The following is a 14,118-nucleotide window of genomic DNA, read 5'->3' on the forward strand; positions in this document are numbered from 1 at the left end:
GTACCAGTAGCGAGGCCGGAACCCTTCGCAGACGGAGTTGTGCTATTGCCATTCTCGCCAGGAGCACGGGTGGCGAAGACGTTAACAGCAACACAATATCAGAATGGCCACCAAATACCACAACTGAGCTATCCGTTTCTGGACTTGGCAATAAAGGGTATCATAGTAGGTTTCGACTTTGACAACCGTCCGATATGTATGGTCTTCTGGGACGAAAGCTCTGCTTGGAGTAGAAAAAGGGCCTGGGAACAGTTGGTTCAGCACGATGTCGAACATGGAGAAAACCGCGGCTGGGAAGACGAACACGCTAACATAAAGCTTTGCAAAGGATGGCGCGAAAGATCTGAGCTAAAGGACGATTTCGTAGCAGATACATGCATGGGCGAAGTCAATGTGACGATTGTCTTCCGTTCATATTCAGAGGATCGGGACGGGCAGCCAACCTGGAGATTTAGTGTGGACATACGGCCCTGCTGGAAGTGGCTGTCGAGCTTCGACGATTCCAGGACGGAACAGCGCTATTCAGGGGCACATTCAACTCTTGTACAAGCATTTAAGACACGACTATCAGAATTGACGGATGGGATGTCGAAACAGCTGAAAATTAATTCTGGCGAAATCACATGTGGTGATGGTCAACGTGCTCGAGTACCACTCTTGGACGGCAAGTACGACGCGTTCGTCAACGAGTATCTAGGTCGTGTAGAATGGACCGCCGGTCCCGGAGCAGGCAGCATACCTCAGCAGGGAGTTGGTGCGTGATTCTGTTTCTCAAGTTAAGACGGTTTACATATCTCTGAAGTACACCATCTCACGATGTCTAGGAACTAGTGATCATGTACACCTGGAGAGTATGCTGCTAAGAATGCAAGACTTGCTTTAGAAGGCATCGGTCATCGTACAGCCTTCTTAACACGAGCAATTCTGGAACGTTGTCCTCATCTCCACGCAACACTCTAGAAGAATTTCCCCTACCGTGTGCAACCTCAATCTGACTCGTGGCCAGCTGCTTCTTTTTCCGCTTTACCCATTAGCGACTTCAGTGTCAAGAGGCAGTTTTGATATTCTTTCACATCATTGTTCCTCTTTGTTAGTGACTGCCTCAGCTTTGTGTCCCTCGTAGAAACTTCTTCCGCCTGCTTCTGAAGTTTTGTGATGCGACTTTCAGCCGTGGTCTTGTCCTTCTGGAGATCCTGAATCTTGACATATTGCTCTTTCAATTCCTGCAAGAGAGTGTCGTACTTTTCGTACAACACACCCAGATCGATGACAAATTCGTCTCTGTCGAACTCGATGCGGTTATTGAAGACCTCTGGGATGGACGGCCGTCGTCCTGATGAAGTGTTGAGCAGGGTCGACGAGTTCCAGAGTATACTGAATAGACCGCTCCATAAGCTAGACGCTGTTGCAGGCTGAGCTGGCGACGCGTCTGGCTCGGCCTTGTTGCTCGGCCGTGCGGTGGGCGATGTCGGAGCAGACCGGGCCTCGTGGGTGTCGGTGTTCTTTCTTTTAGAGTCAGCTGAGTTAGTGCTTGCAGCACTGGAACGATTGTGAGGTCCCATATTTGCTTGGAGATGTTTTAATTGCTTGAAGGTGCTTTTAAGCGGGAACGAGCTGTACTGCTAGAAAAACATCACCAGTCAGCAGATGCGACACGAGTCAGATAGGTCGCCTTCTTGTACATACCTTCAACCTTCACTAAACGCTGTCACGTTGCGAGGCCAGTCAACCCCTCGTAGCGAGAGTTTGAGCTGCTGAGTACGATGTAGCCGAAGAGCCAGAGACATCGACGGCAGGCTGTGTGATACATATGTAGCTCATGCTTCCTGAGACATCTTCTTCTCATCCTTACCCATCTGCTGGCGATCTGTCCCAACAACTTCTTGAATCTGTAGTAACTGTCCAAGCTCTGGAACTGTTGAGACGATGTAAACCTGATCTTCCCTGACACTTGCTTCCTGATCTGTTAAAAAGCAACTTGCTACCCGAAACACAGTCGCGCCACTATTAGCATTCCTTATGGAAAACACGTTTCGTCAAGTCAATCAAAGCAGAACCAGGGAAGAGATCCGGTTTCGATCAGGCATGATGCTGCGTGTTTTTCAGGTGTGAGAATACATGCTTCATCGACAAAGTGCACGTCTAAAAGTATCAGTTTCACTGGCTCGTTCAGACCTGTGGACAGGCGGCCGTTGAGACATGTTCGATGGTACGGCGAATATGTTCTCGACCTAACAGAAAGAGAGAGCAAAGGGAGTCACTTTGTACAAGTTGTGAGATACCATCTGACGCACGTTTGTACGCATTAAGGTGCTGATTTCCAACTTCTGGAGATCGTGCAACGCGTTGACGCGTCATAAACGCGCTGGTGGTGGGTAGTTCCTTCCTCAGGCTGATCAGAAAGATGGTCTGGTGTTATATGCCAGTGCGATCAGTGGTATGGTAAGGGTGCCTGCTCATCTTGAGAGGGGGAATTTTGACTCACATACACCAAGCCGACCTTTCTCAGTACTTGATGAGCGCGCGATGCGACAGGAAAACCTACTCAATGCTTGGCCGGTCTTTCGAGTGCGACTCTTGTGGTCGAGGTTGACGAATGAAGGGAAAAACCGATCTACAAGTCCTTCGAAGATGACAGGACCACTTGAAGCCCCAAGGATGTGTAGCAGCTTGCCATTCGCGTGCTCGTTCCGCGCCCTCTGCTAGGCTGTGCAAGCTGCGTAACTCACGGAGCTCGCCTAATCCCAGGCACCTGTCGAGCCTCATTCACTTCGTTCTCGAATACCGTCTTGTCTATTGAATGGTCCCAAGGGTATACCTCGAATTTGGAATGCGACGCCCAGCATAGCGTGAGCGATGCCTCGAACCATACGTCCATGTGAACCACTATCTCACTGTGAACATCCAGGTGTATGCGAAAAATGGCCATACAGATACAAATGCGCCTACTGCCAGGTAGGCACAAAGCGAGCGATAAACACAGTTCAAGCTCGCAAACTGGCACGCAGAGCGATCGAACGAGGAGAACGAGAACGACTACGAAACATGACACCCGAAGAGCATACCGCCTTTCGTCGGGCTTACGAAAGGCGTATTGAGATCAACAACGACGCTATGCAAAAACGTGGTCTTGCAAACTTACTGACACTCCCTCCTGAGGTACGACAGATGATATACAAATACCTCTTCGACTACAGCGACACAACGGAAATCATAGCTCGCAAATACTTTGTCCGCCCCAACGACGCGAAACTCCATCAGGTCTGCAGGCTCCTAAAGGCCGAAATCGACGAAGATTTCTATACACGACAAACCTTCACCTTCAAAACCATACCGGCGCTGGATCTATGGAGCAAAATCCACCGTGATCGCCTCTCACTCATGCAGCGCATCGAGCTATGTTCCTCCTCGCCCTCAATCATCGTGCCATTCACCGAACAGTGTCCACGATTGAAAATCCTCATAACCGAACGCCATAAAATTGAACATTATGACTTCGAAGCCGATGTGCCTAGACTATACCAGCTGGACTTAGCTACTGACGACACATTCTGGACGCTCGACACTTTACTCATGTGGCGCCAACCAGAAGCGATTCTCGAGGCGATCCCACGATTTCGGCTCGGATGTGTCGAATACTCGCTGCGAAAGAACGACAGAGACCGCTATAGATTGAGGTTCTGCACGGATCGACTTGTTGCCGCTAACACGAAAACGTGCGAGTGGACGCCAATCAATGTTCAGCAGTTGAGCAAGAATATAGACGAGGTGATCAGTCAATTAGAACTTGGTCGTCGCAGAATCTGGGATACCTGTGTCCACAAATTTGTAAAGAACAAATTGGGACGAAGCATGAAATCACCTAGTATTGCGACATTGAAATCGTTGCCGTGACACAGTAATTGAAGTTGTAGGATCATTTGGTCCGCAAAGACTTGTCTATCTAATTGTACATGGTATTGTGCTTGAAGGGAGATTTCTTTTGTACATTGTTGTTGGCAATACCAACATTCCCGAACTTTCGTCCGGGCCTGGTCGTCGACCTCTGCCAGGCACCCTTAATATCACCCCTGTTAAGAATGCTGCCTTTCGCTGGTTGCATCGCACTGTCCGTCTCGTTAGTAGAACTTGTGAATGGTACATCTTCTTGCGCGCGTCGAGTGTCTCCTTTCGTCGTTGAGGTCCGAGACCACGACTGTCGAGACTCATCCTGGTTCTCATCGTCGAGACCAAGCTCATCGCCGATCATTGGCTGCTTTCTACGTTTGGTATTGACTTGATCAACTTGCTTCAGCTCCTCCCGGCGCCTATAACGCTGCTTAGCGCTCATGGAGGCAAGAGCTTCTGGTGTATCCGCTCGATTGCCAAGGACATCAAACGTGGAGGGATTCCTGCGACGATCTTGCATCTCGATGGCTCTTCTAGCATTCTCTCCCATCTCAACCTCAAGGTCTTCGTTGAGCACGCCGTAGTCGTTCTTTGGAAAATGTTGTTCCATTTTTCGGTTAAGTAAAGTGTCACGTTCCGCTTTCTGTATCCTAGAATGAATCTTGAGTGCTGGTTCTCGTGATCTCCGGTCACCAGGAAAGAAATTATTCTTGAAACCTTTCTTTTGCGCCCGATCATCCATGATTTGCTCGTCGACCTCACCTAGAACCATCCTAATTCGACGTTCGATTTCAGGTGAAACCATATCTTCGTCCTTCTCAGCCTCTCCCTTTTCAGGTAGATCATCCACTTCATTGAGTTGAGGCCTCCTATTGTTAATTCCAAGTTTCTTATTAATTCTTGCCATATAAATAGTGTATGTCCGCGCCCATGATTTGTAGTGAGCAACCAGTTGCTCGTCTAGCGGTGCTTTCCCGGGAATGCTCTTGAACCTTTCAGCAACCTCGACGATTTTGTCATAGGCAGATATCATGATACGCATGAGTCCTATCATTTCAGGAAGATCCTCAGCAACCTGCGTCTTAGCTGCAGCAGACGATCTTGGAATTCTGGACTTTCGCTGCACTTGGTTGGACTCAGTCTCCTCGACCTTCAACCTCACCAAATATTTTAATGGATAGTTCAATGGTCCCACTGTTTTGAGTGCGACCATGGTGTGGTTCTTGGTGGGATCTCTTTCAAATTGTGTGCCATCATCTTTACCTCTAACACCTTCGGACCAACCAACAGTGGTGTCCATTGCAAGCTGAACAAAATACTGTAGAGCCTTTGGAGCAACAGGAAGTGACTGCACACCATCCTTTGATCGCTCGAACTCGGCACGCTCTTCGTCGGTCATCTTCTTCATAGCCTGTTTCTGCTCTAGTATATATTCGTGTCGCTCCTCGCCAGTCATATCGTTGAGGGCGTCTTTCTCCTTGTACATTCCAACCTCGTTCTGCTCCAACTTGTCCTGCATTAACTTCAGCAATTTCTGAGCAGTCTTGAACACATTTGGATTGTTCTTGTCTCGTGCACATGTCGAGAGAGCAATAATGAATGGTCCTCGTTGGTAAAGAAGCTTCGCAACATCATCGGGCCAATTCTGAGACAGTACTTTGAACGCCTCGGCACTAGCTCGGTTCACACGAAGGTTTCTGAGGTAGGCAGTGATATTTGCAGCGTCTGGTTTGATTCTGTACTTCTTATCTGGATTGGTCAGTAGGTGCCAATAAGACGGTGCCAGGTGATTCAGAGGTTTGTGAAGGGAACACGCCTCCATCAGTAAAGCAAGTGTCAATCTTCCAGGAACAGCGTAGACGTTTGTGTCGTCGAGAGGCAGTGTTGACGAGTTCGTGAATGGTTCCGTCGACTTTGTCAACCCTGCAGACATCGTGGCTTCAGATGCAGAGTCAGGTTCGATCGAGGATGCATCCATTGAAGATGTCTGATTTTTCCTTTTCTTCCTTTCCGGGATCCATATGTTCATGGTAGATTCGACAAGATCGAAGACCTGCTCCATGTCCTTGCCTACACCACAACCGAGTAACAGACGCCCCATCGCGGACACAAGTTTTTCGTCAATGACTAGATTTGCTCTCCTCCACCTCACAGAGACATCTTCCCATACCTTTCGGCCGTCGGCCACAGCGCGCTCAAACAGCAGCTTCCTCTCGGCTGCAAGAGACACATCGTCTCCTTTAGTCCTGACCCTATCTGCACTTCTTGCAACTTCACGTATAGTGTATTCTCTGATAGCATTTAGGATCAATGTATACGTCAATCGATCAGGGCTACCAGCTCCAGTTTCAGGTAACCGAGCAACAACTGCCCAGAGACTATCCAGATCTCCACCCCTTGCACAAACGTTTATGATAGCGTTCGTGTGTATCGTACTTGCTAGAACAGTACTGTTGGGTGCGAAGATGGAATTGTAGACCTTTAGAGCTTCCTTTACAGCATTTGGATAACGAACATGCTGACTGAAACCCCTTAGCATGATAGTATATGTGTACGCATCCGGCATGTGGCCTCTCTTTTTCAACTCGTTGTAAATTTTTAGAGCTTGCTTGACTTCACCTTGGCCCATGTACCAATCTATGCAATGGTTCCAACTGACGATATTCTTGATCTCGAAGGTTTCACTTGCTCGGACAAGGCGCAAGGCACCCTCAATATCCGGTATTTTCAGTCTTTTCAAGACGCCGTCAGCGAGCTTTAATGGATCCTGGTAGAATTGTTCCACCTCCTTTGAAGCCCTTCTGGCTAGTTTTCGATCTTCCTTTTCCTGTTTGTTCAATAGCTCTTTGCTTCGTGAGCCAGTTCCCTGCTCAGACAATACCAATTCCTTGGTCTCCGAAGGACGAATGGAGTCGTCTTCGTCTTCGTCTTGCTCCTCCTCTTCAGCCCGTTCGCTTCTCAATGCTGCTCTGTTCCTGTCTCTTGCCAGTGCGTCCTGCCTCTCCGATTTGGTAAGTGGCCATGGTTCCTTGCGACGCTTTGCACCAAGTGGTGAGAGCTTTTTCTTCGATCCCGCATTGAGTCTGATCAGGTCGCGACGGTGGTGGCCTCTGTTCAGCGATGCCAAAGTGGCATGATTTCTACGACTGCCAGAAAAGGCTTGGGTGACCTTTCGACGAGTAACCAAATTTGACGATGTCGTTACAGACTTCTGGAAATCAACGAATAACGCAGTAGGAGATGCATCAAAAGCGAGATTTTGCAAAGCCCTTCGCAAGCAGGTATTACAAGTGCGCATCACAAGAAACTCAGCACAAGACAAGGCGCGAAAGGAGCGACGATGTAAAATAGAGTGATACAAATTGAGTGGATGGGATATTCTAGTATCCAAAATGGCAAGAGCAATGGGGTGTGCAGAAAAATTCCGGCAATTTTGTTTCGACCTTCCTGGACATCGCAGGAGCGTGCTTCTTCTTGCACACAAGCAGTCGAGATGTGCAGAAGCCTTCACAAAATTGGTTGAGTACACGTTGTTTGGCGAGACATACATTCCCCTACGTATGATAGTCATAGAGTTGCTCGCCTGGAGTCCTGTGTCGGCGACATTGATCCATGGAGTAGAGATTTTACGATCTATCAGGCCACCCCCATCCAGAAGAAGAGCCGCCGCCACCCGTAGACGTCTTGATGTCTTCACTCGAGCACACAATGCATAGTAGCCTCGCTCTCCGACCTTTATCGTCAAGTACTTCTGAACGCCCAGGCCACTCGTATCCCAAATTGTCTTTTTACTTTCCACCAAGACGCGGGCTCGCTTCTTAACGAGCAGTTTCTCTAGTGCGGCGACCTCTATCCAATCCTCTGCTAGTATGTGTTAGTGATTTTAGCACTCCCGTCGAGCGTTGGTGTCACACCAGGGAGGAACTACTGCTAGCTTAGAGGTCGTCATACAGAAGGATTTCATGGTTTCAAAGCTGTCACATGTTCATCCTCGCAGTTGCGCTACAGTAGTCCCTCTGAGAATCCGAGATCAACGGAGGCTAGTGGAAAGGTCCATACTGAACAATGCTCCTACGTATGCAAGCTTGTATACATACGGCCCAAGTCTGCGGGACCTTCGGCTAGGAGCCCAGCAGGAGTACTCTTCGAGATTCTTTCTTGGTGTTAGTGTAGGTTTAGCTATTGCAAGATCCGGGGTTCTTCACCTCAATGATATGCTCTTAAGCTCATAAACTTTCAACATTTCCGCAAACTCTACGGGAAACAGATCCGAAGTATATGTAGTGGAGCACTATGTAAACATCATCCATTCCTTATCGAGGAGAGATGCCATGCTTCACTACAAGGAATCTTCCTGCATAAAGCTCTACCACGGTATTGTGTAAGAGAGCGAACGGTGTTGTTTCTGCATCCTTGTATAGAATTTTCGGGCCACATTTTGGTATAGAGACCATCCGAATCCAGCAAGCTCAAAAGGTGGTGGTGCCGCTTACCACATGCTCCGTCTTACGTTGCGGATGGCCTCAGTACGCAACGTGGTGTCTTGCGGTTGATTGAGCCACAATGGACTCTGTCGCATCATGTATGACCCTCTTGTTACGGTTGCACAACGTATTCGGTATTACCAACGCAGCTGTGCCCACTGCCATGACACTGGAGAACGGAACACTTGCATGTTGTGCGACATAGCCAAAGTCAATAAAAAGGCAAGGAGCGCCATGTATGCAAGTCGGTCCCGTTCCGGGATGCTTGTCCACGATTTCGTTCTGAGACTCTGCTGGTAGAATGACGGTCGGGCAGTACTAGCAACGCACAGTCAACCTGAGTCGTGAGATTCCAGGATCGTCCGTGATGCTCTGCCTGTTCAGCATTAACAATCCTGCCTGTAATTGGTCTTCTCCTTATGTTCTTGAACTAAAGTCTACAACCATACACCCATATACATATACCCCATTAACGTTCCAAAAAAAGTCTCCATGAAACCATGATCCATGATGCAGCAGTGACCTCTTGACACAAAAAACGTCTTATTCACTAGGTCGACACCATTCCCTTTAGTTTAGTTCCTTCAGGCCGTCTCACAACTCGCGGCTCGATTTCTTGGGGGGAAAGCTGCTAAAAATCTCAGCCAGTGCAAGACTACTTTAGTACGTGCTTTCGTCGAGTTCCATGCCGCTATTTGCTGATCCTTGAAACGCTTCGTCTCAGTGAGTGGTGTAGATCTTTTTGCCGAAACCTGACGTGCTAGTGGTATGTATGGAAGGCGAGATCCTGGTCGTCGCTGTTGGCGCAGCGTGTGTATCCACGTACATTTCTATACCATATTGCTGTGTCCTCCCACATCACGAATTTTGGGATCATTCTACAACACAAACCAAGAAGGCACATTGACAGTAGCTGCAAAGAGGACAATTTACATCATTAATTTTGTGATTTAGTCTTATCATTTACACTGCAATGCTTATCGCCCACTTTGGCGAGGTCTATTTCTCCAACCACAAACGACTGATCAAGGAGCAGTCTTTTCGCCCTAGTCATACAGCTCCGTGGAGTGTATGTGTCGATCATACAATCGTCTTCGTCTGGTCCTGTCAAATATTTTGATGGTCTTTTGTACGAATAAGTGACAAAGAAACGCCGAGCTTTCCCGAAACAAAATAGATGCAGAAACGCAACAGAAAAAGGTGTCGTAAACCCATGCAAGCCGACATTTGGACCCCCCAATGACCGGTAACCAGCCTATCAACACCTTTGGATGCTAATCTTATGTTGACTCTCATGTCTCATTACGTCCTCATTTGTTCGCTTGGGGTATCATAGGAATATGAACATTGATCATGCTGAAACGACGAGCTGCGACCATACTAATCAAGCCACTAGTAATGGCCTGGTTGGGCCTCTGAAAAACGTCAGAAGCATTTTCATTGAGAGGTTCGCTTCACTTACGTTGCTGGTAAACTTGGCCTTGCTGCTGGCCGTATGGTGAATTGGGATATTGGGGATAGTGCATGTTGCCATTCCCCTGAGGTGGATATCCCATTGGCTGGGCGTATTGACCTTGTGGTTGGCCATCTGCGTTTCCATAGCCAATAGGTGGGAGAGAAGGTCGAGCGCCGTTCTGTTGGTATGCTTGACCCTGAGGATGTTCTGCACCTTGTCCTTCGACACTGTGCTGGGCTTGTTGTTGTGCCTGAACGTGAGCCTGACGGGCGCGCTCGTCCTCAGCTTTTCGGGCATTCTCTTCCTCCTTCTTTCGAGCCTTCCACTCTTTCCTGATTTCCTTGAACTCTGTAGTCACATGTTAGTCAGGTTTCACAGCCTAAACTAGCGTGTTCATTGTTCGGCTAGTGCGACTAGCTTGCATCACGGTTCACGTACCTTCAGGTGTCCGCTTTGAGCCGTGAGACTGCATGGTCACGTGTGCATTCAAATGGTTCAGTGTTCCATATGCTTTTTCACAACCATTCCAGCCACACTTGTACATTCTTTCTATTTCTTCGTACCGTCGGCGTGGACGCTTGTGCTGCTGAGCGCCTGGGATAGGGACGAACGAGTAAACCTGCACGACATGTGAGCTACAGTTCAGAGCTGCCTCAAAGGCGCAATTTACCTGGCCAGGTCGCTGAGGACCAGAGGTTGGCGGTGGTTGACCTACTGCACCGGGGTGATGGTATTGACCTGGCATTGGGTGCTGAGGTGGATATCCAGGCCATGGGCCAGGTTGAGGAGCTCGGTCGTAATTGTATGGAGGCGCTTGGTGCTGCGCATATTGTGGCATGCCGTCTTGACCTGGACCAGCGCCGTAGGGAGAGTATGGAGGATAGGTAGGACTAGCCTGAGAAATCGAAGGATCTATTGGTACGTCTGGGTTAGAATTATGATTGGCATGTAGATGGGCTCTTGACGCGCCATCAGGGAGGGACTGTGACGGACTTGGTTGTTGAGCCATAGTTACAATAGGTCCTTGCTGGTGTGGCGAACGTGCGTATTGCGAGTAACGCGCAAGATGATCTTGAGAGTACTTCGAGGCAGCTACCTGGCTGTAGTCTGACAAAGGTGTCCCGTTACTCGATAACGTGGCCGAGCGAGGATCTTGGGTCGAGTATGTTGCAGCAGACGACTGATCTAATTGTTCGAAAGTTGATTTAGTAAACGTCGCGTTGTGAACAAGTAGCGCGTTGTTTGCGATGGGTTGCTAACCTGACTGCGCGTACCCTGCACCTCTGTCCATCAACTTCCTTCACTAAAAACACTGGAGGGAAGCTTCGCAACGTCAACGTGACGCGACAGTGAATGTCCTTCACTCTCAAACAAAAAAGTGTTGACTAGTGAAACTGAGGTCCAGTCAAGCACCAACCAACAATTGCCCGGTAGGTAGGTAGGCAACTAGCTAAGTTCGCGTGAAGAATGACGGCAAAGAATCGTGGCACGGCGATATTTTAGACCAGAGACGGGCGCGGACTGAAGTCAGGAACAAGAGCGAGATTAAGCTCAAAGAGTCGTAGTGGGGGAGCACCAGTCAGGTGAAATCAGCCCCCAGGAGATCAAATTACGGAGTAGCTCGAGCAGAAAGGCCGTTGGTTTCCTTCGTGGCTCGAGATCGACAAGCGGCGTGCTGTGTCGAGAGAGTGGACGAAATGGTAGTTGCTCGAGCCAGGCACCTTCGAGCCGACAATGGCGTGAACGTGCCAAAGTAACCTGAATTGACTCCGTCTAGGCTGATAGTGCAGAAGCCTGACCAAAGAAGAGGATGCGAACTAAGATAGAGCACCAAACAGGAGGGAAAATCAACTCGACCAGATTGGAAGCTTGCTGTAGTGCGAAAAATGGCGCAAGCGATCTAGTGTCTAGCTTGATGACTTGGGATCTTATTTGTACTTGGGTTTTTGTCTGAATAATAATTTCTCCCCGTCCCACACGCCGTTGAGCGGTGGATTCGTGCTTAGATCCAGCACAATCGTGCGCACAATGACCTCACCACGTAATTCCAGCGGCCAGGCGTCGATTGTAAGAGGTCGGGCAGGTCAGGAAGCACGCCGCAACCAGGAGATGCGAAGTGAAAATCTAGGAGGCGCGTGTCGAGCTCGTGACCCTTAGTCGTAGCAGGATGTGCCTATCGAAATGAGAATGGCGAGATCTGGAGACCCAAGGTTACGTCCCAGAAAGCAGCAGGAGTGGATATTGGTTGACCGCTCTCCTGCTTTGCATCGCTATTCCGTCTCCTGCGTCGCTGAGGTCTCTTTTGATGGGGCTGTTAATGCCGAGAGAGATGCGTGGAACAGGCAGAGGAGCGCCACTGTCCGGGACGGTATACGGTGGATGCCAGCGAACTAGTGTGTGATTCGATAGATAGAGTTGAACGCTTCGCTCGAGACGTGCTAGGCGGAGGACACTAGCAGCTTAGCTACCTACGCTAAGGGAAAGGTGGAAGACCACCGAGCGATACCTTTTGGATTTGCAGCTCCTTGATGTGGAGAGCCGTACTGCGTGCCCAACACTTGTAACTCGTGGTTGGTTGTTTCTTTTTGCGATGAAAGCTGATCAAACTCTACTCAGAGCAGGACCAAAGGATGACAGGTCTACCAAAGTTTAGAAGGAGCGATAAATGACAGGAAGAATTTTGAGCAGGCACGGACAACCTGCCTCTTCTAATACGGTGTTCCGCGTGCACGACAAGCACCAATCCAGTCGATTATTCGACTGCTCGTATAGGCTACTGTAGAGTAACAACCATATCTCGAGCGCACTCGACTCGCGGCAGATCAGCTGTGGCTCCAGTCAAACGCTAGAGTATGAAAGGAGCACAATTCAGTTCCATGGCTCTATCAGACACGGCTCCGAGTGGCTACCTTGTTCGCTTTTCTCCTCCACTCAGTCTCATGCCTATCCCTCTCCACCAGTCGGGTTTGTCTCCAAGCTTGAACTGGTGCGGATTATCATGCTACTGTGGTAATCATGAGCTCGTGAGAAGGCAACATCTGGTTAGTGCATGTGCGTGGCTGTCAATCACCACTGGGCAAGGACTGCATAGGAAAATTGTCTACCCAGTATCATGGCTTTAATCGCGGACTTATCTGCCACTTCGTCTTTCCTGGTACTTGCTCATGCATGTGTGGGGCGCGAGGAATGCTCGACCAGGATCGAGAAGCGCCTGGCCGACTCCGATTGTCGTATGTTCGCTATCACACCGAAACTCTACCGAGCTTGAAAGTTGGAAGCAATTTGGAAAATTGGTTCCTAGCAGGGCGAGGAAGTCTTGTTCCTTTTCCCCTGTCAGATCATACGTATAGGTAATACTATATTGTGTTGCGAACATTATCTGAGTAAAATGAAGAAGTGATCCAAATACACCATATGGCATGTGCTCCACTACACAATGCTAGCTGGACAAAGCCCTGCAGTAGATGAACGGGTCGGATCTAGCTTAACAATTGAGGCCAGTGAAAGCATGGCACAGATATGACGACTCGCTTGTTTTAGTTGCATGAGCATGCCTCGAGCCAATACATACCTGCATCGATTGCTTTGATTGCCTCTCGTGTGGTGTGCACACCAATTTTGTTGTACATGTTTTGTATCTGACAATACTTTGCACTGCCTCAGTACTCACCTGCATACACGTAGGATCAATGCAGGGGCTGCAATCACCATAATGGTAAAATGGTTGGGCTAGTTTGGTGATTTGAATTGTGGCTGCTCTTAGTTCGTCCAGAAAAAGAGATGCGCCCTCTTTTTGGGGAAGGTGCTTTGCCCACAGCTGCTCAACACAGTATCGTCCAGATCGATCGGGCTAATCATGGAGCTATCGTAAGCTCTTCCTTAGACAACGTGCGTCAAACATGAAGCATTCAGACTCTATTTCCTCGCGGGCATTTCCGTGCACGAGATGAAGCCTCCAAGCACCACTGCAGAAGAAAGTACACACTGTACTCAAACTTTGATTTTGACCGGACTGTCGGGCAGCGTCGGAAAATCCTCACTTGTGCCCCAGGCTCGAGTTGCGTTTACTACTAAGACCTGTGGATGAAGAGAAGGAAAAAGTGTCACTCTATTGGCCGCATGGCAACTGGGGAGATGCTGCAGCTTGTGAAACAGAGCTGCAGCCGAACTCTACGCGAGCACACGTAGGAGGAGTACGGAGAGCAAGCGAGGACCTGCTTTTTGGTCACGATTTCATGCCGAGATGTCGGTTTCTGTCACGTCAGGCCGCCCAATTGGAAAAGGATAATT

The 14,118-nt window shown here is 49.0% G+C and overlaps 4 protein-coding genes across 4 annotated transcripts; 1 reads left to right on the top strand and 3 right to left on the bottom strand.

The window, feature by feature from the left end:
• Nucleotides 1-986: 986 nt before the first annotated feature.
• LTR64_001873 (uncharacterized protein) lies at nucleotides 987-1,787 on the bottom strand (the record flags this gene model as incomplete). The annotated part of the gene is made up of 2 exons (XM_064896250.1): nucleotides 987-1,619; nucleotides 1,713-1,787. 2 exons carry the CDS (start codon nucleotides 1,785-1,787, stop codon nucleotides 987-989), a joined length of 708 nt encoding a protein of 235 aa, XP_064758937.1.
• A 1,258-nt stretch (nucleotides 1,788-3,045) lies between these two features.
• LTR64_001874 (uncharacterized protein) lies at nucleotides 3,046-3,894 on the top strand (the record flags this gene model as incomplete). The annotated part of the gene is made up of 1 exon (XM_064896251.1): nucleotides 3,046-3,894. One exon carries the CDS (start codon nucleotides 3,046-3,048, stop codon nucleotides 3,892-3,894), a length of 849 nt encoding a protein of 282 aa, XP_064758938.1.
• Nucleotides 3,895-3,943: 49 nt separating this feature from the next.
• LTR64_001875 (uncharacterized protein) lies at nucleotides 3,944-7,502 on the bottom strand (the record flags this gene model as incomplete). Its single annotated transcript, XM_064896252.1, has 2 exons — nucleotides 3,944-7,157; nucleotides 7,447-7,502. 2 exons carry the CDS (start codon nucleotides 7,500-7,502, stop codon nucleotides 3,944-3,946), a joined length of 3,270 nt encoding a protein of 1,089 aa, XP_064758939.1.
• Nucleotides 7,503-9,764: 2,262 nt separating this feature from the next.
• Nucleotides 9,765-10,837, bottom strand: CON7 (C2H2 finger domain transcription factor con7; the record flags this gene model as incomplete). The annotated part of the gene is made up of 4 exons (XM_064896253.1): nucleotides 9,765-9,787; nucleotides 9,835-10,176; nucleotides 10,267-10,447; nucleotides 10,499-10,837. The coding sequence occupies 4 exons, from the start codon at nucleotides 10,835-10,837 to the stop codon at nucleotides 9,765-9,767; spliced, it is 885 nt and encodes a 294-aa protein (XP_064758940.1).
• Nucleotides 10,838-14,118: the final 3,281 nt, after the last annotated feature.

Source organism: Lithohypha guttulata (assembly GCF_036872675.1).
Source record: "Lithohypha guttulata strain CCFEE 5908 chromosome Unknown scaffold_1, whole genome shotgun sequence".
NCBI lineage: Eukaryota > Fungi > Ascomycota > Eurotiomycetes > Chaetothyriales > Trichomeriaceae > Lithohypha > Lithohypha guttulata.